This window comes from Alosa alosa, chromosome 5 (assembly GCF_017589495.1).
Source record: "Alosa alosa isolate M-15738 ecotype Scorff River chromosome 5, AALO_Geno_1.1, whole genome shotgun sequence".
Classification (NCBI taxonomy): domain Eukaryota; kingdom Metazoa; phylum Chordata; class Actinopteri; order Clupeiformes; family Clupeidae; genus Alosa; species Alosa alosa.
The window spans coordinates 2131232-2155066 of NC_063193.1; the positions used below are offsets into that span (position 1 = coordinate 2131232).

The window sequence follows — 23835 nt, forward strand, 5'->3', positions numbered from 1 at the left end:
CAGATCGCAGGATTCCTAGAGCCAATCAGATTGCAGGATTCTGGAAGCCAATCAGATTGTGTCCTGGCTAAATTCTGAGAGCCAATCAGATTGCAGGATTCCCACAGCCAATCAGATTGCAGGATTCCGGGAGCCAAACAGATTCCAGGAGTCTGGGAGCCAATCAGATTACAGGGTTCTACGAGCCAATCAGATTGCAGGATTCCCACGGCCAATCAGATTGCAGGATTTCCACAGCCAATTGGATTTCAGGATTTTGGGAGCCAATCAGATTGCAGGATTACAACAGCCAGTCAGAATGAAGGATTCCAATAGTCACTCATATTGCAGGATTCTGGGAGCCAACCAGATTGCTGGATTTCCACAGCCAATCAGATTGCAAGATTATGGGATCTAATCAGAATGCAGGATTCTGGGAGCCAATCAGAATGCACGATTTTGTGAGCCAATCAGATTGCAGGATTCCAACAGGCAATCAGATTGCAGGACCCTGGGACCCAATTATATTGCAGCATCCCAAGAGCCAAAGTGCACCATACCTTTCCATCTGAACTTTGAAGTTTGGCTTCTTTGGAACTTTCTTTTAAAACTTATTAGATGCTGTTCTGTGACCTGATAGTTGGTGGGCTTGACTGTTTTTTTTTACTCCTGAAAGGTAAGTCTATACGGTAATGTCAATCTTGCAGTTTGATTGACTGCTCAGCAATATTTTCTTTCACTGACATTTCTTTGTCATCCAGTGTCTCATAAAATCATAGTTGTACTGTTGTACAAGAAAATCTTCCAGCTGTGCAACTGATATTCTATTTGTTGTAAAACTAGTCAAGTCAAGTCAAATCAAGTTTATTTATATTTCATACACAGAGGTCATTCAATGTGCTTTACATAAACAAAACCAAACAGTAATAACAAATAAAAGCACAAAAGGGCAATAGTGAAGGAATAGTTGCAAAGGTAAAGATCATAATAATGATAATACAAATAAAATAAATACATTTTAAAAAACATAAAACGCACAAGGTAAAAAACATTTAAAAATAAAGAATAATTAAAAAGACAAAATAAAAGACACAAGGTAGATTAATTTTCAAGGCAGATTCAGAATTTGTAACTCAGTGCAGTTAGCAGAAAGCATCTGAGAACAGTTTGGTCTTAGATCTAGATTTAAAACTGGCTACAGTTGGGGCCTTTTTAATGTCATCCGAAAGTTGGTTCCAGAGCTGAGCCGCATAGCAGCTAAAAGCTGCGTCACCATGTTTAGTTCTAACAGCAGGTTTTACTAACAGGTTTTTCTTCTGAGACCTGAAAGGTCTGGAGGGTGTGTACTGCTGAAGCATGTCTGAAAGGTATTTAGGTCATGCTCCATTTAGTGATTTATAAACAAGCAGTAGTGCTTTAAAGTCAATTCTGTGACTTACTGGAAGCCAGTGCAGGGACTTAAGAATTGGAGTAATGTGGTCAGTTCTTTTAGTTTTTGTGGGAACCCTAGCTGCTGCATTTTGTATCACCTGAAGCTGTTTGATAGTCTTTTTTAGGAAGGCCTGTGAATTAATGAGTTTTTCTAAATCATCTTTTAACATCAGCCCTCTAAGTTTGGCAATATTTTTGAGGTGGTAAAAAGCTGATTTAGTTATCACTTTCATATGGATGTTGAAGTTTAGATCACTGTCAATTAATACACAAGATTTTTGACAGTATCCTTTGCTTTCAACCCTTTTGTGTCAAGGACAGTGGCAACCCCTAAGTCTTTCCTCCTTTTTACCAAATACTGTATAATTACTTCAGTTTTTTCTTTGTTCAGCTGAAGAAAATTGAGACATCCCGGTGTTGATTTGTTTTATACACTGACACAGAGATTCAAGGGGACCATAGTCGTTTGGTGACAGCTAAGTAAATTTGTGTGTCATCTGCATAGCTATGATATGAAATCAAATTATTTTGGATGATTTGTCCAAGTGGGAGCATATAGAGGTTGAATAATAGTGGCTCCAAGATTGACCCCTGGGGAACACCACAGGTCAAGGACGTAGTTTCCAATGGCAACAAAGAAACTCCTTTCTTGTAGATATGATTTCAGCCAGTTGATGACTATGCCTGTAAAACCAACCCAGTCTTCTAGTCTGTGTAATAAAATATTGTGATCAACAGTGTCAAATGCTGCACTAAGGTCCAGTAGCACTAGGACTGATGTTTTACCTGAATCTGTATTGAGCTGTTGGCTGTTGATTATTTTCCATGGCTTCAGGAGCATTGTTTCAAATCAACAACTCCCACTTCAGCTTTGAGTTTTGGGATATGGAGCTCACTCAGGTAAGGCCACCTAGAAAGCTCTTCTTTCCTTGGAATGCTTTTGATATCCACAGGCATACTTTTCTGAGTGTACACTTCTGGAAGCGCCATGAAGTTATTACTGTAACTTTACTGTACTGTTACAGTAATTTACTGACCTCTTATCCTTTTACTATGTAAGTATTCACAGATTTTACCTGATTTATGGTTCTTAGCTGGATGTTACTATGTTTCCCAGTGATGTTAAGTCTGCTCAGGATATTTTCTGTGCAAAAAGTAGCAGAGCGGCCTAAATCTAGAAAGGCATAAGTGTTGATGATGTTACTATTTTTGAACCTGCACAGTTACAATGGACAATGTGCATTTTGGGAAGCTCTGTGTATTACCAGCCCTACGATGCCCACTTGTTTTGAGAGAAATCTGCATAGTGGTCACAGGTGTTTGCGCTGTTGTCTCTTTCACTTTGATATGTAAGGCACTGGGATGTTGCTTATCACATACTAGTGGTGTGTTCTATAACAAAGCACAGAATGATCTTCATTAAATAATAACAAATGATTTTTAATCATACATTTAATCAGAAATAAAATGCAATGAAACAATTTGGCACAAAACAGCCAAAAATAGTCTAAATTCCACATACCATTTTAATTCACAGATAGATAAAATACCAAGTCAACCTTCAGTGCACAGAGAGAGACTGCTTTGCAATTACTTCATAGTAGAGCCTATGAGCATGTTTTAAAAAAGAAGTGCTCATAAACACAGAAGATAATATTTATTAAAATAAGTTGATTTCCAAACTGGTCTCCAAGCACTAGGAATGAAACAATACTCATTTAGCTGAATTTGTACAAGGATATCTGAAAAAATACATCTTAACATTTATTTTAAGTCAGCAGTGGTGGTACAGAAAAAAAGCAGATAAAGAAAGTTGGTCTCCTACTAGCTCCTACTGTACTTAGAGAAGGCTTTCACTGTTGATACAGTTGTGGAAGACAGAAAAAGTAAAGGGGTTGAACTTCGTGCCAGCCCCACTGTAGAACTTATTTTGAAATTCCACCCTTAAAAACAAATAGAAATTCAAAGTGACACACACATCACCACAGACCAATAATACAGTTGCAATGTAAGATACAGTATATCAAGCTTTCATGGCTAATCTTGCTTTAAATGAGTACAATTTTCTTGATTAATATATGCTTCTCATTCAGACCTACACAAGCAAAATTACGGGACTGTAGTGCCGTTTCATACTCCGTGAGCAAACAATCTTAGTTCGGAAAAAATGATAAAAATACTTGCAGCGTAGAACTTTGTTCTTTGTACAATTTTAACCACGCAAGTGAAACTTATTTCACAATGGGTGTGCTAATGTAAATACTATACACTCACTCTACTCTTAAAATAACACGCAGTGGGAATTCCCTTTTTGTCAATGTTCAACTGACTGGATACCCATTTAGCACTAACAAGGTACCTATTTGTTTAAAACTGACAAAAAAGGGTCATGCACCTGCCGCAACAATGTTACATAGTGCAATATCAGGCGTTCCAGGCACACAATTGTAATGTCAGAGACTCCATTGTTACATATTGTAACATAGTGCCAGTGTAGCATTAAAATGAGATTTAAGCTGTTATCTTAAGGTAATTAACTGTACAAAAGGTCTGACCATGACCAGACCACAGTATTTGTAAATTGTGCAGGAAGACTGTTCTTCTTTCACCCACTGTGGCATGCAACATGTTATGACGGTAATAGTTTTCTCTACCTAATAACTTATGATCCATCTGTTATCTAACTAGTTGGTAATTATAGCCGTATCATTTGTCCAGCTACAGTTTTGTATAGTTTAGACAAATTTAAAGGTTAAAATGGGGGCATACAGGGCGGCGAGATTTTATTTTGGTGCCACCCCACTAAAAAAAGGAATATCCGTTCAAAAAGGGCCTATTGGTGCATTCCATTTGTACTTGCAAGTCATTTTCCCGAGTCGTTCCTCCCAGTTATAAGCCAGAATTGCAAATGAAACACCCCCGAAGACGTAAGTTCAACTTGTCAGCTTGTTAGAACCCTAAGTACCGCAAGTTAGAATTTTCCAGATGGCTGCGTCACATTAACACACACACACATACGTTTCATGCAATATACAGTGAGCTATGTATGGATAAAAAAAAACAGCAAACATCACCTCACCCTCTGCTAGCTGCCTATCCCCTGAATACACTGTAAAAAAGTGGTCTCTGTGGACAGCCAGGCTCCAAAAACGGCAACAAAAACAGCCTGGTCCAGTGTGAACCATAACAAACAGTTCCAGCCAATCGCAGACGAGATGTGCGTTCAGGAGTTTCAGTTGCACGGAAATGAGGTGAGGGATGAGCTAACTTTCTGTTTTGGTTGAACGCCAACAGAAGTAACGTTACCCAACATCGCTTAGAGCATCTTTAAAGTAAAACAGAATCCTACCATTCCTCATAGCCATCGAAATGAATCGGGCTTTTCCAAACCTTGCCATTTCATGTGTTTTTGGGCTTATAGTCCAATCGTTGCTGAACGCCTTACTCCTATGTTTTTTTTGTAAAGAGTTTTTACTTTTGAATGAAATGTATTGTTGTTGAATGCATGGATGATTCACATTTGGTTCGCTTAGGCTGAAGGCTATGACTGAATCTATTAATTAGGGAGAGGGGGAGATACCACACATAATTATTTATACATTTAGGATACCTTAATGCCATCTGCATGTAAAAAGACTGTTATAGTGCCACCACCAGGAACTGAGCAATTAGGGCTCCCAACATCAAAAACTCAAATTAACAAATTAAAAATTAGTTTAGTACACATGTGCAGGGTTTAGGCTAACCCGGCTACAGCCAGAAATTGGCAAGTTTTACGTGTAGTTGTCCAACATTACAAAGTATAAATGGACGGAATGTCTGGTGGAAAATATGCTAATGGATTAAAAACATAGTAAAAAGGCTATATTGTAAAACATAAAGTATGTTACCAAGACAACTTAAATAAAAACTAGGGCTGTCAAGCGATTAAAAAAAGAATTAATTACATACCCTGTGATTAATTAATCTAAATAAATCGCATGCATCAATTTTTGCTATGAACGTATTGAAGCTTGTTCAGCAACGTCATGTGTTGCCAGGTTAATGTGTGTACTGTTCTAATAGGCTGTATTACCTGGGCCAGAGTGCATGAATCAGGGGCATGAATCAGTCTATATTTTTTCGCACAATAACAGACGCCAGTCTTTAGCTTGGCCAAAAACTATCATTTGTATCATTTGAATTATCTACACTACACTGTCAACAACTAAACCAGACAGCCACAGACTGGGCAATAGGCTATTGGATTTGCGTCATAAGCTGCAGATAGATTCGATCACAGATGCATTCCATGTAACCAATGTTCTTTTAATTTTTGGTAACTGTTTATGCTTTCAACACTCCAACTGCAGACCGCGCTCATTCTAACAGGTAAGTCAACGATGTGCAGATGCACTCCAGTACTGTGCATTTGTTTAGGTCTGAGTGAGTGACATATATTTTTAAAAGAAACAAAGTGATTGTGTTTTCTTAAAAATCAATATTCAATAATACAAGCATAACACTAACCAGTGCAGCCTCAGAGCATGCAAGAATGCAGACAATCCCTCCATTATCAGCAGAATGGACACAGTGAGCACCGCAAACAGACCGAAAACTGGCACCAGAAAAACAACACCCACTCTGGTGTCCACCCGTAGTCCTACACGCATCACCATTGACCACAGCACCTCAGACAGCTCTGAAAGAAGAAAGTGCAGAGAAATCTGTTAGGGTCTGTGGAAGCAAATTGTCACACAAACAATAATCACAAACCTTAGTCTGCTTGGGCCATGGTGCACACTATCAGGTAGGTTTTTGAATTATGATTTTTGACAGAAAAACACTACATTCAACCATTTTAATCCTCTTTTGAATTGACTTGAATTCAGTTCACAATTAGTTCAAACAGAAAATAAAAATCTCTCCAAAAACATCCACAAGCAAAATTGTTCAACCCTTATCAGTATATCATTAATAAATCACATACTAGGCAGTGTGACAAATACTGTATCAGTTATGTACAGGCCTTTACTAATCCAAAACTTCATTACACCAGAGGTGTATTCTGTCAAGCAAGCTAAAAGTCTCACTAATTTAAGTGAGAATTCCATTCCATTACTGTGGCTTACACTGAACTAGCCTGTTCAGTCAGACATTCTCGCCAAGCATGGGCTTACATATTTACTAGTTAATATGGAGTGACACTTTTACAGAAAATTGTACCACTACGACATTTAAATTCAGTCGCCCTTGCTTGTTTCAGGTTCATTTCCCATGTAAACCCTGAGCAGGCTATAGTAGTCTATTCTGCTCTTGATATATAGCTAATCTATCGATGTTGGTATTATTTGTTAGTTATGTTAGTTATTGAGAAAGAAACCCAGAATGTTTTTATTCTCGCTACTTCATAATTCCCAAATGAGACAGGGGCTTCACCCTATTCTCAATCTGAATATTCTGAATGGTCATTTACGCAAATTCACCAGAATGCTCATGGGCATGATTAATCAACGATCGATAGTTGATCATTAAGAATTTCGTTGATCACGTTAATTTGTTGTCGATTAAAATAATGCAGGTTGCGTTATACAGTGTGTCTTGAAGCAATGAAATTAATTTCACTGAGTGGCAGCAATTAAACATTATAAACATTATACCACCAGGGAACAATATGACGCTATAGGCTACTCAGTTACCTACGAGTTTCCATTTTGATTTATGAAGAGTTCACGGTGAAGTGTGGCGTGGGACGTTAGTTCACTGCAAACACTGCGATGTATAATTGCCTACCAGTAGGGCTATCAGTGCACAAGCAGTAGAAGACATTGTTTCGATTTAACTCAATGAAATAAGAGCTCTTCTTAATATTTCATATTGTTGGTTGGTTTAATACCTTATTCTCAATGAAAAGTCGTTGTCCTACAGCATGGGTCTCCAACACGTCGTAAATAAAAGACCCCAGCCATAATTTGAGGATTTACGGTAGTTATTTTTTTATGAGGCTTTGTTAAATAGCCTAATTAATTGTTATAGGCTAATCTCTCACCCTCTTTCTCAACTCCGTGCCTTGGATAGTTTTGAGTTACATTTTGACAATACCAGTTAGATCTAAGCTTTATTATGTTTTTGGTTATATTAAGTTTATTGTTTAACATGATTCTTTTTTATAATTTATTATTTTGGAACAAACGAGGGTCTCTGTTTAATCTGAACGCAGGCTTGCATTCCGCTGCTTTAGAGCACCGCAGCGCTTAATATCTTCAAGTTTAGCCTAACCGAACGTCCAGTTTAACTGCCACAAGTTATTCTTCTTGTGATAAAGATCCCATCGAGGAAAAAAAACGCTGTATTTTTGTACATTTTTGTTTTCATTGCATTTTTAAAATGTATAAAAAGGTAAATAAATAATGAATTTTAATATAGGCCTAGAAATATTAATGATTAATCGATAGGCAATCGTTAATTCTCCCGAAAATTGTATTGAATGCCCATCCCTAATTCTTACTCACAAAACACTATTTCATTCAATTTGTCCTGAGGACTGGTTCACAATAGTAGATCTTATAGACACATTTTTTTCATGTGGGGGTGCCGTCATTACATGATCAGCCCTAGGCCCATCATCTCAGTTATAGGCTGTAAGTGAAACGAGTGTGGTGTACTATGTGATGAGCAAAACTTTTTTCATTACTTTATTTTGATGAGGCAATTTGAGGGAATGTTAATCATGGCATGTACCCTGAATTTTGCAATAACTATTTTAGATGTAGGATAGGCTACCCCGAAATGCTCTCAGTAGGGCCCTAATTCAGTTAGTTTTGAATGTCCTGTAGGTATTGCTCTGGTGTCTTACCTAATTATTAATTCCAAAGAAAGAGATGAGCTGCAATGGCTCCTCAGCACAGAGCCACATTGTAAAGTTAAAGTAAACGGTTACACTTTACTTGACCGTGTCAACATAAGAGTGACATGACACTGTCATGAACGTGTCATAAACAAGTCATACACGTTTATGACATAACTCTTCTGTTAAGTGACATTTGATTTTTGTCATAACAAGTTATACCAAGTTAGGATTAGAATTAGGGTTAGGTTTAGAGTTATGGTTAAGGTTGGGGTTAGGATTAGGGTTAGGTTTTACAGTATGTGTCATGTTTTCATGACCGTGTCATGTCACTTATGTCGATACTGTTAAGTAAAGTGTTACCAAGTAAACACATTCGAGTGTAGCTCAACATTTGTCTGCGCATTAGGTTTGTCTGCTTTCTACAGTCAGCTCATCGTCACAAAGGTTGAAGTGAAAATGCAAGCTTAAATTTAGATAGGCAGTGAAAACAGACTTAACATGGAAGTCTAGGAATACCACATGAGACAATGTCTACTATTCCATTGAAAAGGTGTCTGAAGCGATTATAAAAAATATATTGGCGTTTTGCCAAAATATTTGTTCAACTGTTAACTTTTGCTGTTTAGAATGATTTTGCATATTATTCTGTGGAAGGAATTAGGGTTTCTTTAAAACATGTCAGGTAGACTTTTAGTGTATTAAGTCTTTGTTGATGCCATTTCATTGAATTGTACTCACAACACCAGAAGTCTTGGAGATTAAGGGGAGTGAGTATGAAACAATGTGTTTCAGGTTTCTTACGTGCATGTGCCAAACTAAGAGCCCATAGTCGTAAGTAGGATGCCGTGTTGGAGATACAGCCGAGGCAGTACTCTATGGTATGAATAGCTTGATGCAAGAACTCGTCAGCAAAGTCAATCTGTAGAAGACACAAAGTCCAAAAGCAGAGTGAAATTACACACATACTAGGGGTGCAACAATACACAAAAGATTTTGAAGTCACGGTTTGATTCATTTTCGTTAGAGTAAGGGGAAAAAAAGCACAACAATTATAAATGAAACATAATAAGTAAAAACAAAAACATAGAATAATAAACAGAATTCCCAAATAATTTAATCAAACTTCTATGCCCTGGTGAGTGGCCCAGCACACACCCCTGTACACGTTAGGGAATTCAGTTGGTTAATGTAGCAGAGGTTCACAGGCATAGCCTGGCCTTGGCCTGTCTACGTACTTCCGGTCGATTTCTTTTCCCTACAGTACTCCGTCTGGAATAGGTTGATTCACGCTCGTTTACTTCGGCAGTTGGGCAGCCGACCAACCAGCGAACAGTGGGCGTCCCTGAGAGCGATTACGTACCCAGGCATGGTGTTTCAATTACTACGTCCCCGCCCCTGAAGCAGATCGCTTGGAATACATCAACGTAGGAAGCGAAAATGACTTAATACTTATGAAATCTTTGAGCAAATGTAAATAATAGTTTAGCCTATTAACAGGAGTGTCATGAACGAAGTCACAGTGGAGTAGAATGTTATATCGTCAGCTAAACTTTAGTAATAGATTTTGTCACTAAAGGCTACGAACGTACCCGAGTCAAACTGTAGTTTAGTAGGCTACATGGTCGGGTCAAAATCGCTATTTTTTCAAACACTAAGAAGGCTCGACATAACTTGAAACTTTGATCGGAGCATCATCAGTGTCTCTACATGTGAACTCGAGCATTAAGAACATTGTTCGTGTACACATAGTTTACTAAAAAGAAAGAAACTCCTTGCAAGATGCCAAGATGGCAGCGAGCAGAAAAAACAAGCGAGTTGTTCAAAACCTCTCTTTTAGTAAACTCTGTGTACACCAACAATGTTCTCAATGCTCGAGTTCATGTGTAGACACTGATGATACTTCGATCAAAGTTTCATGTTGTGTCGAGCCTTCATAGTATTTGAAAAATAGCGATTTTGACGCGATTGTATCAAAAAAGTAGTAGCCCTATAGGAATCCCATTCAAAAGGTAATTTCACCCGAAAACGACAACGCATACAAGCTTAAAAGTGGCGCTTTGGACGTACTTATGCATTTATATGAAAGTTTGACTTGGGTACATTCACAAAACACTATATGATGCATTTTGGCGAGAGTTACGCAGATGAAACGTGTGATTGTTTGCTGATAAGATGCACCCGTGCTTGTTATGGGCGTGCTGCAGAGAAACTTCTCTGTATGACGAAACGCCGGTTGTTAGTCATTGGTTCAAAGCGGTTCAGAGGAACTCCAATGATTCTAAACCTCAAAACTGTGCCCTCCCACCCGGAAATAAACGAACGCCGGGGGCAGGCGAATTCCTGGAAGTAGAAGAATCGACGTAGGCTGGAGGGACCACCTCTCTGCTAACTCCCATAGAAGCCCATTCATTCTAGGATTTTTTTGAAATACCATAACTTCATATAACATATATCCTGTGCCGATATTGTAGCTTCTGTGTAATCCACAAACACTACAAAGGCAAAACAGACTCCACTAACTCGTCCGTAACGTTGGTTAACCCGTAAGAAGAATGGTTAGCTTGTTCAGTTGGAGGGAAGCTAGCTTTGACATAATCTCTCTTTCGCGCCGTAGGGAGATAACCGTATTGTTTGGACAAGAAGCTCAGAACACCTTACTGTCTACGGAGAGCCTGGCCACTCCGTATTAAGTCACATTGTACTGAATTTTGGTTGCAGTTCCAACAGATTTCCACTGGGGGCGATTGCCATGAGTGCAGAATGAATGGGAGTCAATGGAGTTAGACGGCTAAATTTGTGTTTCACCTGATCGTCGTTGACAAATCTCAGATTTGATTGTAGTTTGTATAACTTCAACATGGGTTATAGGTCAAAAGTTGAATGAACGAGTACTTATGTCCTTTTGATTTCTTACAGTTTGGGTCATTGTTGCCCATAACACGCTAGCATTGTGCTAATGAGTGACATCATTGACACGTTTAAAACGCTTTTTAGAACAATTAAGTGACTTTAAAAAATATAATACTCCACCAAGTGTATTTTCTTTCTGTATTTTCCCCTTTCGAATACAATATTCAAATTACTTATAATTTTTTTTCATCCCGAGAAAAGTGGATTTTGAGAGGTACAGCTCCATAGACCTCCATGCATTCTGCACTCGTGGACGAGCGCCCTCATGTGGAACCACAAAAGGAACTGCAATCAGTTCAGAAACCGGAAGTTTTCTGAGAGTGGCAGTTCTCCCCTTATTAGACATTCTCTGGCCAGACTCTCGGCGAAGTCAGAGAGTCTGGTTTCCAGGCTATCACAGGCAGGCAACACAGAGTTCTGTTCAGAGCACATGCTGCAACAATTAGCTTCCATTAGAATCAATGGAACTGGCTATGTCGGTTTAATTTTCCCTCCAAGAGCGCTTAACTTTTAGACTCCGTAACATGATCAGGATATATCATGGGTAATAATGACATTCACTTGCACACCGAAAGCACAACAGCCAATCATCTTGAATCGTTTTTTTTTTTGAGTCATCGACTGAAATTAGTACATCAAATCCTGTCGCTCCACCTATCTTTGGTGTCACTGTCCAGTCGTACACAACACGAGTCTTTATAGGCCTAATGATGTATAATAATACAATATTTTACTCCGATGCTGTTTTTTTGCCATGAATGTGCTTGTAGTAACTTTCACTAGCTTGATCAATAGTTTTAAGCTAGGTCAACTTATGAGCCAAAGCCTGCTGGTAGGCTTTCTAATGTGTGTTTCTAACATGTCTCCTCTTCTCCTACTAAATCAAATATCGGAAACCAATTCATGATTCCCTATATGAATCTCTGATTGATGCAACTTAATAATTGCAATGCAGTTTTTTCTGCTGATTGGATTTCTTCCCTGTGTCATCAACTCTTGGAAGTAACATTCTGTCGCTCTAGCGGTCAACTTGTTAAGGCAAGTGACTCGTTAGAGAGCTTAGGGCAACGAGACAGCTGCCTTGTGTTTCGAACAGACCCATTATCTAATCAAACACCAAAATACTTTACAGTTAATTCACCAAGTAGCTTTTTGCGCTACACTCATGACTCACCTCTTCCGACTGGCTTTCTGAACTAGACATCAGACTATCATGGCTACTGCCCTCTTCCACATCATGAGCCTGCATGAGGCAAATTTCTTCTTCACTGCAGCGTCTAACCCGTTCATAGCCCTGTGAGACAAGACAAGGCAGTGCATCAAAACAACATTATATGACAAAACAATAATCTGATATTGAACTATACTGTATATCTCAATAACACACTTGCACAAACTCTCAGATTTAACACTTACCTGATACATATGGAGATGGTTTGTGCCTTTATGGAGCCAGTAAAGATACAATGGTTTTCCAAAAAGTAGGACAGGCACAGAAAGAAAGGCAATGACCAGTAAGAACGCTTGCACACCAGCCTGAAACACAAGAGGAATCAAGATTTCAAATGTGTCACAACTATCCCACAACCAACATCAGAAAGTTAATTGGTACAGTAAAACTATAAGACTCCAAAAATCATTCAATGGTCATCCATTAAAATTATGCATTTTCTTTTGAACATGGATTTGACTGTTTAAATAATGTATAAACTTATATGAGACATGAACATAAGATAACAGAACTGATGCAAATACACTAGACTGAATTCACACAGGTTAAGGACTAAACAACTATTGATTGGTCTGTCAAACAACAGAAGGCATTCGTGGGACAGGGGAAAGTTTTCTTATGTTCTGCTATCAGGTTAGGTTGCGCAAACATGTATTATTTGCTAGACAGACTTTTGCCGCACTGTACGTATTACCCTTTTTTCTAGGACTACAGATTATTGGATGTTTTTACATTTGTTTTTATTATATTCGGGATCTAATCTGGATGGATGTTTGGCAACAACAGACAGAGTGGTGAGACTCAGGGTTTTTAAAATAGGACTATTGTGTCCATTTTGCGTTCGCGGAAGAGCTAATACTTTGTAAAAGGACAATCTTATTTGCACTACAGTGCATGGACATTAAGTTATCAAGGTGTCTCGAGTTGTTGAGCAATTTGTTTGTGACAGTATTATGTGCAATTTTGGCACTAATCCAACAACGACAACTGGTAGGTTGATACTGCAAGTCGAAACAGATGTGTGAACACTCAAACGTAAGGTGGACTGCATCAAGTCTGCATGCCGCCATCTACAGCTTAGGAGGGCAAGAGAGAAATGTCATGTGGAGAAAATGTTGGTACGAAAATAAACATGCATGTGTTGATGCTTAAAGTAGCACTAAAGTATATTTGCTTCAGGGTCCCCCTACAGTTGATAGTACTGCATGGGTCACAGTCTTACTGAAGAACTGTTTGGAAGTTGTTTCTGAGAATTCTCACCTGTCCTGAATATAAAGGTTGGGTCGTGTCCCCCTGCATCAGGAACATGTTGATAAAATGGATGAGGATGCTGGGTGCAGTTTTCGAGTCCTTAGCAGAGAAAGCCAGCCATTTGTAAATTATCATGAAGACTAGGTATCCAAACACGCATAACAAGAAGAGAAGCTCAGGGATGAACGCCAAATATACACAAAACTTTTTTCTGAAATGCCTGTGAAAACACAACCAGAAAACAAAAACAGATTTAATCATGTGTTGCATTACTTGTGTGAATTTTCTCTCTCTCTCTCTCTCTCTCTCTCGTAGATTCACCCCTTTAACACATAAGACATTCTTAGTTGTCTACACAATTAAATAACATATTTATTAATGGGTCATTCCATATCCGTTCAGTAGGCGTGTTCGACTTCTTCCAGTGTTGTTCAGATCTGACTGTACGTGGTGCATGTTTGTATTCAGCCTGATCTGTGCAGTGAGAAGCAGCCAAACGCGCCCACTGATTTGATGCTACTGGAACAGGAAGTAAGGCAATGCAATGCCTTCAGAAACAGCCCTTGTTATAACCTCTCTGTACACTTTCAAAATTTACAATACTTCGGTTTGTCTGCAGGGACCCTATTCACGCTACTACCAAAGTGTAAGGCTATTTTGAGCCTCGTCTAGCGAAAAATAGCGATTATTCTATAGCTGCTACATTCTATAAACCATTTTGATGCTAATGTAATTAATGTTATTTTGCTCCCAAACGAAACTTTGAACTCGTTATCATCTATAAATGGACCCCAGGTTGTTTTAACTTCGGATCTTTCCTTTAATGAATTAACAGTTTACTCTTGGTTGCTCTAATTCTAAGACCATCAGAGTTGGATCCGTAAACAGGTGGCAAATAATGTCATGTGTGTAGGCCTATGCACACAAGATCTCTAGCTAAAAAAATGGCAACAAATTCCAGAAGGTTTGATGACTTGGAATGTAAACTATAAACTCTTGTAGTTTATAGTTTATCTCGAACTCTATCCGAAATTCAGGAGGTGCGTAAACCGCAATTACGTGTGTTTAGCCTCCACTACAGCTCTGATTCAGGCTTTAAAACTAAAATAATATGAATGGCTGAAAAATATGAAGACCTAGCTTTGGACCAGAAATGCTACTGGCCTTGGTTTTGGGACCCATTCATGATATGGACAAGGTAGGAACAAAATCTTAGACATCACAGCAACAACCTGACTTGACATCCAATGACCTCAGTGTCAAATCATGATTTATCAAGGACAAAATATTCTCACTGAACTATTAGCAAATAAGTAGAACGATTTGAAAGGGATTTAAGCCAAGGTGTGTGTAAATTAGGTATAGCCATGATCCAGACACCCAAAAGATACACTTACAGGTGGTTGAAGACTCCAAGGATAACACCAAAGCTCATATGGATGATTCCCAGAATCACAGACATTTTCATCTTGTAAGAGTTCAAGAAAGTGAGCCGATTTGATGCCATGTTCCATATCTGAAACACCAGAGAGAGAGACCTTTTAGGAAACCATTAGTGACCGGTACATCTGCTCTGACTGCAAATGTTATATATAACAGGTACTCACTGGGTCGATACCAAACGGATAGGGCCCACTGAAGACTCCAATGACACTGGGATCAAGAGCGTGCAATCCAGTTTTGCTTATTGTTCCTTGCCTATAGTATGGGAGATAATGTGAGTATAATTAAATATAGAGTTAGCTAATGACAGACATAAACTATTGTTCAAAAGTGTCATACCACATAGAAAAATGTGATAAGACATAGAATTTTTTTTTTTCTTCCGAGTTTTCTTTTTTTTCTTCAGTAATTTTGTGTCAACGATCCCTGGTACACTGAAAGACTGGGGTGCACACAAGCTTGGTGGGCATGTAGCCCCACAAGGATGACACAGAACCATTGTTTTTCCGTCACGCCCCCCCGCCGGACTGGACCCCCCGAATAGAGGACTGGACCCCCGAATGGAGGGCCGGACACAGTTTTCTGTGAACATCTCAAGAACGCCCCCACACACACACACACACTCACAAGCTAAAACTCACACACAGAAAAGTACACATATACACAAAAGCAAACACACACATGCACACACTCATTTACATACAGAAAAGTTGCAAAAGTAGGGGATGGAGACAAATTGACAAACGTGATTTATTTTTGCGGAGAGAATGTGCAGGACGGAGCGGTGTTGATATTTTGTACCACTTTGCGGTACATCTATTTTTTTGCATTAACATACTGCAAAAATATCCTTGATGTTGAAAACTCCATTTGGTAAATATACACCCACAGCACAATCATCACTGACTTGACTGCAAAATAGCAGTCAATTATGACATGATGAAAAGTTTGATAAGTAAAACAATGCAGTTCCCCAGGAATTGAGAATTTAACAACTCAGCATTGATCAGATTTGTGATTACAACAAATCCATGCATGCGCGTCAGAGCCATTATATGGGGGTGGGACAGGAACTAAAGTTAAGTCGGAGTAAGTGGTAAACATAATAGAAGAGCTATAGCTTCATTCTCCTTACAAAACAATGTCACAGGGCTCTTGTTGTAGGAGGTTTACCACATACTTGGAATATCCCTAGAACAACAACTCTGCGCAAATTACAAGTCAGCACCAGTCAGAGGCTGCATTTATTGTTTTACACTTTTTTGATGTCACTACAACTACAAAAATACACACCTATAAAGTATAAAGTATTTTGATGCAAAGTTCTTCAACAAAATAAAATACAAATGACAACATAGTATTTTATATTTGAAATACTTATTTTAAAAACACATGTATCAGAAATACTGCCTATCCCTGGCTGTTGGCTGCAGCAACTCAAACTAGGTAGTACCGATTTTTCAGTTTGTGTTTGTCAATTTTGATCCAAGTTGACCACTTTTCTAGACTACATTGTTTGCATTGGTCACCTTTGAGAAATTGTAGAGTTTGGGAACGAGTCGTGACTGCGACCAGAAAATAATCTTATTTGTGTTGCCGTGTACGTAGCCGACCTTACATCTATGAAACATTGTTACCTCCTGCATCTACATTTGTCCACGTTTCACGTTATTAGGACCAATTTCGCATTTATTTAGGAAGTGAATAGGAAATTAAATGTACCTAATTTGACCCACAGTCCAGTAATCTTAACTCCCATAATTCATTACAACTAGACCGTTGGACATATTCCTTTCAGGTTTACTTTCTCACCAGCGGGACCGTACCAGAGTTTGTTAGATGGTGCGGACCAAGACTTCCTCTAGCCTAGGCTGTCTTGAACCCCCTCAAGATATAGCATGTGTAGATGCCCCTTACAATGGCCAAGATAAGAGCTTAAAAGTAAAGGTAGTAAGTACAGAGGGTAAGCCGAGTTGTCAGCACTGAATCAAGACAGAACGGGTCAAGATTCAAAATGTTTTGGATGATATTCATGTCCTCCTGTATGCAGTTTGCATGAAAAGATTCCACGGATTTTACACGCCAACAAACACGGGTAGGCCTATGCAGTGGCTATTCAAAATGACGTGAAAATGAAAATGAATAAACCGACACTTCGAATAGCCCAGGCTACTTTGGATTTGAGACTTAGAATAAGCAAATGGTCCCAAATTGAAATGAGCAAATGGTCCTAAATTTCAGAATTCAGAATTCTGAATGTCACACAGCTAGACAATGAGTGCAGACAGAGCGACACTTATGGTACCAAAGACTGTTTGAGTCACATCGTTGAAAATCTCATATGATGATGGATCTTTCTACAAAATGGCTTGTCTTCTATATCATTAAGTTATTCAATAGGCTAAACATATAGCCTTACATCAAAGCTTTAGGCTTATGTCATTTCGATCAGCTTCAGACAACGAGTGGCAGACAGCGTGATTCACATCCTTGTAAATTTCATGCGATGATGCATCCTTCCACAAAATGGCTTGTCTTCTCTATCAGGAGGTTATTCAATAAGCTTACCAATAAACATATAGCCTTAACTCAAAGCAGGTGTTAGGCTTAGACCCATGTCATTTTTATCTGTAAAAATATCACATGCAGCCATGCCTAAAATCTGCTTACTGCACATTAATTATAGGCTAATATATTATATACTCAGTATTCATTATTGGATGCTTAGCTGGAAGCTGTCCCCATCATCCTATTTTTAAAGCAGGCACACCTGCGGACATGTAATTGGGCTACAGGTTTTCTACAGGAATGTCATGTTTGAACGGGCACTGCACTAGTTAGTCTTAAAATTGGAACTCACGTCCAGTTACCATGGGTGAACATGGCTGTCACATTCCATCTAGAGCCAAAGAGGTTGAGGGACTTGGAGAAACAATCATTGTAGATAAGTCCTGTGTACACCGAAAACAGTCCCATCAACAGAATAAGGTAGCGGCCTTCAAAGAAGGTGTTCCAGATCTATGGGAAAATGGGAATTGTGATGGTCTCATTTCTTGAAGTTCAAACATTGGCAATAAAGACTAATTTACATTGCAATTTCACAGACAGTTTGACATATGAAGTGTTATAATGCTGTCCCATATATTCAATAGTAAGTACATTACATTCATCAAACATTCATTTACGTTAGTGTGCAAAGCTCTTGCTGTCAAAACTATGGGAAAGTCTTTATTTCATTGGCATAGGCTTCCAAAATTACCTTCTTAAAAAATCACCATATAGTGACTTTGCAAAGTTACATTAGGACCATGAGAAGGAAATTCCAACAAGCAACATGAATGAACAACACGTACCTCATTTCTGGTGTGTTTCAATTTACGGTCATTTTCATACAGTACCATCCACAAAGCAAAGCATGCCATTAAAATGCCATGGCCCAGATCTCCAAACATCACAGCAAACAGAAAAGGAAAGGTGATGATGGTATATGGAGCTGCAGAAAAACATTTCATAATAAATATGAATTTATGCTAATTAAAGCTAGTAAATGTATTACAGCCATTTCAAAAGGATAGAGATAAGAGTAAATTAGTCAACCACATGTTTTATTGAACATTAATGATAACTATAACTTTATATTAATGTTTTATTGTAGTGAATTGTGTACTTAGAGATGAATACGATATATTGATGAGCCAAGTTATTAATATCGCTGGTCTGTACGGCTCTGATTATATGCAACGTGTGAGTGATCGCTAGCTTGGGAAATCAAGATGAACTTCTGGCAAATTTGGGATTTGCTCTGCAGGTCCTCCTAACCAAGAGCCCATTCAAGCCCATTTCCAATGTGCCTAAATTCAGGCACCAATCACACCATTGAGGCAGGCTTTAGACGATTATGATAGAGCACCGACATCAAAGATGGCTGCTGCTGAGGAACAGCACTCATTTTAAGCTGCTATCTCGTCGGTTCCAGACAGGGAGTTAGAAAACGACAAGTTTCCCATACCAATATTCTTCATTGTAACCTTCAGCATGATGCAATTCTCATTATACCTTTTTCTAGCTCAGAACACACACACACTGATACTGACCTGGGTTGACCTCTCTGTAGTTCCCCACACCATAGGCATCCACAATGTTCTGGAATCCTGAGGTGAACTTGTTGGTCCTGATAAGAGTGGGTGGAGTGTCACTGCTGGGAATGCGGTTCACAAATGATGGCACAGTGGCTCCACTCCTTCGCTACGTTTAAAAAATGTTAAAAGTAACATAAGTATTATTTAACAATAATTTAACAATATAAAATCATAACTGCAATCAGTGATTATCGGGATCGAAGCCAATGGGAAGAAGTGCCTTTAAAGGAATTTATGGATGATAATGGGTTCAATCTTTTGTTTTCGAACTAAATTACTTTAATCAAAGGAGTTCTGAGATGTTTACTCTCTTTTCTCTCACAAGGTAAGTGGAGAACTGCTACCCTGATTTGCATTTGTATAGCTCACAGCATTTTCATTTACATGTTAAAGCCTCATGGGGAGACGACTGCCAAGCAAGGCCCACGTCAATTTCCGACAATTCATTGCCGTTTTCGCTGTTGCCTGCAAATTGCTGTGTACAGTCGTATACCTGAACTTCCACAATCTACAGTGCCGCATACTGATGAAAATCCCACTTTTCATGCAGTGCTAGGTAGCTCATTCCACCAACAAGAAACTTTATCACAGGTTCACAGTTAAACACACTCACCGAACCTTCTTCCAGTGCCCTTCGCAGGGCTGGTAGGTCATTAAGGGGGCACCAGATCTCTGCAATTAGGCACTTGTTGGTGACATCAAAGCTGCAAAGGTTTAGAATATGATATATGGCCTTCATTTTCTTTACCTGGATTACCCAGGTATATACAGACTCAGACGCCTTGTTCAACACTTGCCGCAGATAGTCTTCAGTCCGATGAAGAACCTGATAAAGTGGTTATATAAAAACAATGGTCACATCATTAGGACAGTGGTTCTCAACCGTTGTGCCGTGATGAAAAGTGCGGTGTGCCATAATGCATAACAGAAATAAATGAATGAATAAATATTTGCATAAATTAATAACTAGTTGTCATGACCAAACTATATAGATTCCTTTCTCTATTGATACATCTAATAATCTATTTCTGACAGTGTTACCAGATTAGGCAGTTTTGAGTTCTATATTGCAGGTAAAAAATAGTTTAGGCAGGCGAACAAATTGGGCTGGTTTGAAATCAGTTTGGTGGGTTTTCATAACCATTATGCACCTACATTATGCACATACATACAAAACTGGAAGCAACTGGAATCCATGCATTTCCACAGAATTATTTTTGGAATCTGATCCCTTGTCATACCTGTTCATTCGTACTCGTCGCTCGACTTATCATGACTAAATTCAAGATTCAAGATGGCGTTGAACGGTAAACTTCCTCAAGGTACTGTCTGTATAAATCGTCTTGTAAATAAACTACCAGTGCTCTTTCAAAGTTCTCAATGTCTCGTTTTAAATGTCAAGGCCCTCGGAAGTCTACCAATGAAGTATGGAGCTACTTTGAGCCTCGTAAATGGTGTAAAACAGTGATTTATTTGCATGGCTAGGCCAATGCCCGAGGCACCCCCATCGAAAAACTGTTGGTAGCGTCAGCTAACTAGCGCCAGCTTTCTGAGTGCAGGGGACAAGCCAAGATGAGCTATGAGACATATGTTCACACTCGGTATCATGTTTCAACACACTTAGGTCAATATCACACCGGAATTCTCCGGAATTCTCCTTTAATGCAGTCAACAAGGTACACTGCAAATTCTGTAACACGGACATACGGGCTCACTTAAACAGGGTTGTAAAATTCCATGACTTTCCCTTTGAAATTTCATGACTTACTTTATAATGAATGGTACAATATACTGACCAATGATTTCAGAACAGCCATGTAGTGTTCGAGAATCTTTTACTTTTTTAAAAGCAGGAACGAATAAATGGGATTGAATAAACAAAGTTGGGATACTCAAGCAAGCAATAAAGCTATGCTTCGTATTTGAAACAAAAAAAAAAAAAAAAAAACATTGGAGATTTCAGTGGCACTGAATGAGGTACCAAAATCCACAGTTATTCAATGTCGTTACTACCGGCACTATATGGCGGTCTGCCATATTAGAATCAGGTTTTGGTGCCCAACCCTAATAGTCATATAAAATTTGCAACAATGTGACTGCAAAAACAGTCTCTGGTAGCCTAGAAGTGGCATCACGCTCTGTCTGCCATTCGTTGTCTGTAGCTTTTCATGTGTGGCATCCTGAAACCGTTCGGAACAGTTCAAAGACAGTCCAAAATAGCCTAGGCTATTCAAGTATCAGTTTACACATCCTTTTTTACATAGTTTTATGTAGCCGCTGCATACCCGTGTGGGTTGGTGATATCGCAAAATCCACTGAATTATTTTATGCAAGCAAAACGCATACAGAAGCAGTCTTTATTGTTGAGGTCAGACATGATAATCATCCAAACATCTTGCACTCACTGACTTTCTACCCAGCTGTAGGCCTACTGATTCAGTGCTGCCGAAGCTCCGCCACTTCTACCCTCTCTGGTGCGTGTGTGAAAGGGGGAGTGGCCAGCGGCTAGAGCGGCAAAAGCCAATCTGTGCTTCTTTTACCAATATCTTTTGCATGTCTTATCCAAACAACATCAAACTTAGCACTGCACTGTGTGTGTGTGTGTGTGTGTGTGTATTAGAGAGTGTCTGTGTGTTCTGATGAGACTGTGATAAACCATTTGTCAAAGGGTAAAAAGGAAACTGAAAGAACTGAGAGTACTTACTGTGTGCAGATCCTGGATACGTGTTTTCAGCCCATCAATCACATCAGCCCTTTCTTCATTGCTATTGGGGTATGGATAAAGGTGACAGTGATAGCTGGAAAAAAAACAGACACAAAATCTGTTCAGCAACTTTTCACGCATAGTTTGGTTTATTTGACTGATCAAGCATGTTGTCTAAAATTAGTTACCAGTCACATATTTTCTTCACTTTCTGTCCAATCTGATCACCCCAATAGGATATTAGAAACACCACAGTCCTTGGATCTTCAGCCTAGAAATAGAGGCAAATACAATGAGAAACTATTGTTTTAGTGGACCCATTTCCCACAATTTCTGATTTGTCTGTCTTTGTCATAGTTTCTGTGTGTTTTTGTGTTACATCTACTGCAGTGGTTATTTAGAGCAGTGGTACCGATTCAGGTTCCTGAAGGCATTCATCAATCTCTGAGTAACTGAGGATGGTGTAGCCTTTGCAGACCCTCCACAACATCCGTTCGAAGGCCTCTATTTTAACCCGCTGGATTAGGCCGGAGATGAAGCTGGATAAAGGTGTGGGTTGATGTACAAATAGAAAATAAATACATAATAAAGTTATGCAGCAATTGAAATTACAAAACATTTTAATGTATTGAACTTATTTTGTAATAAATCACACAATACTGTTATGATTGTCCATGACCAACAAAATCATAAATTCATATTTTTTTAAATATTCATAGTTAGACTCACCCAAGTTTAGCCCCCAGCCTCTGCATACTGCTACAATCCATGATGGATTCTTTTTCCAAGAAAGGGAACTCTTCATACTGGGTCTGAATAGACTCATACTGAAATAAACACATACATCACAAATGCACCCATGCACGCACGCACATGCACGCACGCACACACACACACACAAAGTAATTACACTCAAAGACAATCACAATAACAAAGGAATCAACAGTACTGAGCTGATGTCATCAATAATTTTGAGCTGTACTTGTAGAGAAAGGTTTGAGGAGAGCCAGTCTGTCAGCTGTACTTTTAACAGCCAACTGGTAGGAAAGACTTCATCAAGACACTAGGCAATTACTGTGGCCCTGAATGCAAAAAAAAAAAACTTCTGAAAGACAACTGCAAGTTGTTCAACCATTTTCCTAGACATCGTTAATGATTGAATCAGTGTTTATTCACTGAAGCTCTAGGCTACAAAGTTAATATTTCTGTTGTATCCTAAATCATTCGTGACATAGACTGAAACCTTTAACTTCAATGCATGAATTGAAAACGCCAAATGAGCAGCTTTAGTTAAAATGCCTTGCTCAAATGTTTTTTGCCACATAAACTAAAATTCACCAAGCTAATCTTACAGTGCTTTGTTCTGAGATCAAATCATTGTGAATGTGTGTTTGTGTTTCTTAACAGACCTAAAATGTCCTTACAAGTGCTGTGCAACATGAACATGATCCTTACGAGATACCACTATGGATGTTTAAGTTAGTAATTGTGAAGAAACAGTATAAATCCAATGTTTCGACTTTACAGGAAGTGACCGAGGTAAACAGAGGTATGTGACAAACTTTACAAACACTGGATACAATGTCTTGTAATGACATTTTGAGTATATTCTACAAAACTAGTTTTGGGAGGTCATGTCAGAGTGTATTCTTCAAGGGTAAAAATGTTATTCTAGTTTCCCTTATGGTGGGTTTAGGAGGAATGAGTTTTGTAGGAGAGGAAAGAGAAAGGTTTTGTATCTAACCATTTCTGTTTTCCTGTATCATAGATGTATTCTGTATCATTGATGCTCAATATTATTATCATATTTTTGAAAGAAGCAGAAAACTAAATGTACTCTGAAGCCTTTTATGACTTAACGACATAATCCACATGACTACATGGTTGCAGTAATGTACAGCCAATAGACCATAAAAAC

At 38.7% G+C, this 23835-nt stretch overlaps 1 protein-coding gene across 4 annotated transcripts in view; it reads right to left on the bottom strand.

Moving 5' to 3' along the window:
* Positions 1 to 2829: 2829 nt before the first annotated feature.
* atp6v0a2b (ATPase H+ transporting V0 subunit a2b) overlaps positions 2830 to 23835 on the bottom strand; it is a 30403-nt gene continuing 9397 nt past the window's right edge. The window contains exons 5-21 of one of the 4 annotated variants that reach the window (XM_048243140.1): positions 22647 to 22744; positions 22330 to 22456; positions 22106 to 22188; positions 21918 to 22011; positions 20011 to 20039; positions 19827 to 19917; positions 19169 to 19319; positions 18428 to 18567; positions 17935 to 18092; positions 15239 to 15329; positions 15029 to 15147; positions 13641 to 13851; positions 12566 to 12685; positions 12324 to 12443; positions 9041 to 9158; positions 5920 to 6091; positions 2830 to 3353 (exon numbers count right to left, since the gene is read on the bottom strand). In XM_048243140.1, coding sequence (XP_048099097.1) covers positions 3251 to 3353; positions 5920 to 6091; positions 9041 to 9158; positions 12324 to 12443; positions 12566 to 12685; positions 13641 to 13851; positions 15029 to 15147; positions 15239 to 15329; positions 17935 to 18092; positions 18428 to 18567; positions 19169 to 19319; positions 19827 to 19917; positions 20011 to 20039; positions 21918 to 22011; positions 22106 to 22188; positions 22330 to 22456; positions 22647 to 22744 — 2025 coding nt within the window. In that variant the 3' untranslated portion in view covers positions 2830 to 3250. Of the gene's footprint in view, positions 3354 to 5919; positions 6092 to 9040; positions 9159 to 12323; positions 12444 to 12565; positions 12686 to 13640; positions 13852 to 15028; positions 15148 to 15238; positions 15330 to 17934; positions 18093 to 18427; positions 18568 to 19168; positions 19320 to 19826; positions 20040 to 21917; positions 22012 to 22105; positions 22189 to 22329; positions 22457 to 22646; positions 22745 to 23835 lie in introns of all 4 variants that reach the window. The other 3 variants (XM_048243142.1, XM_048243141.1, XM_048243139.1) reach the window with 3 other exon arrangements.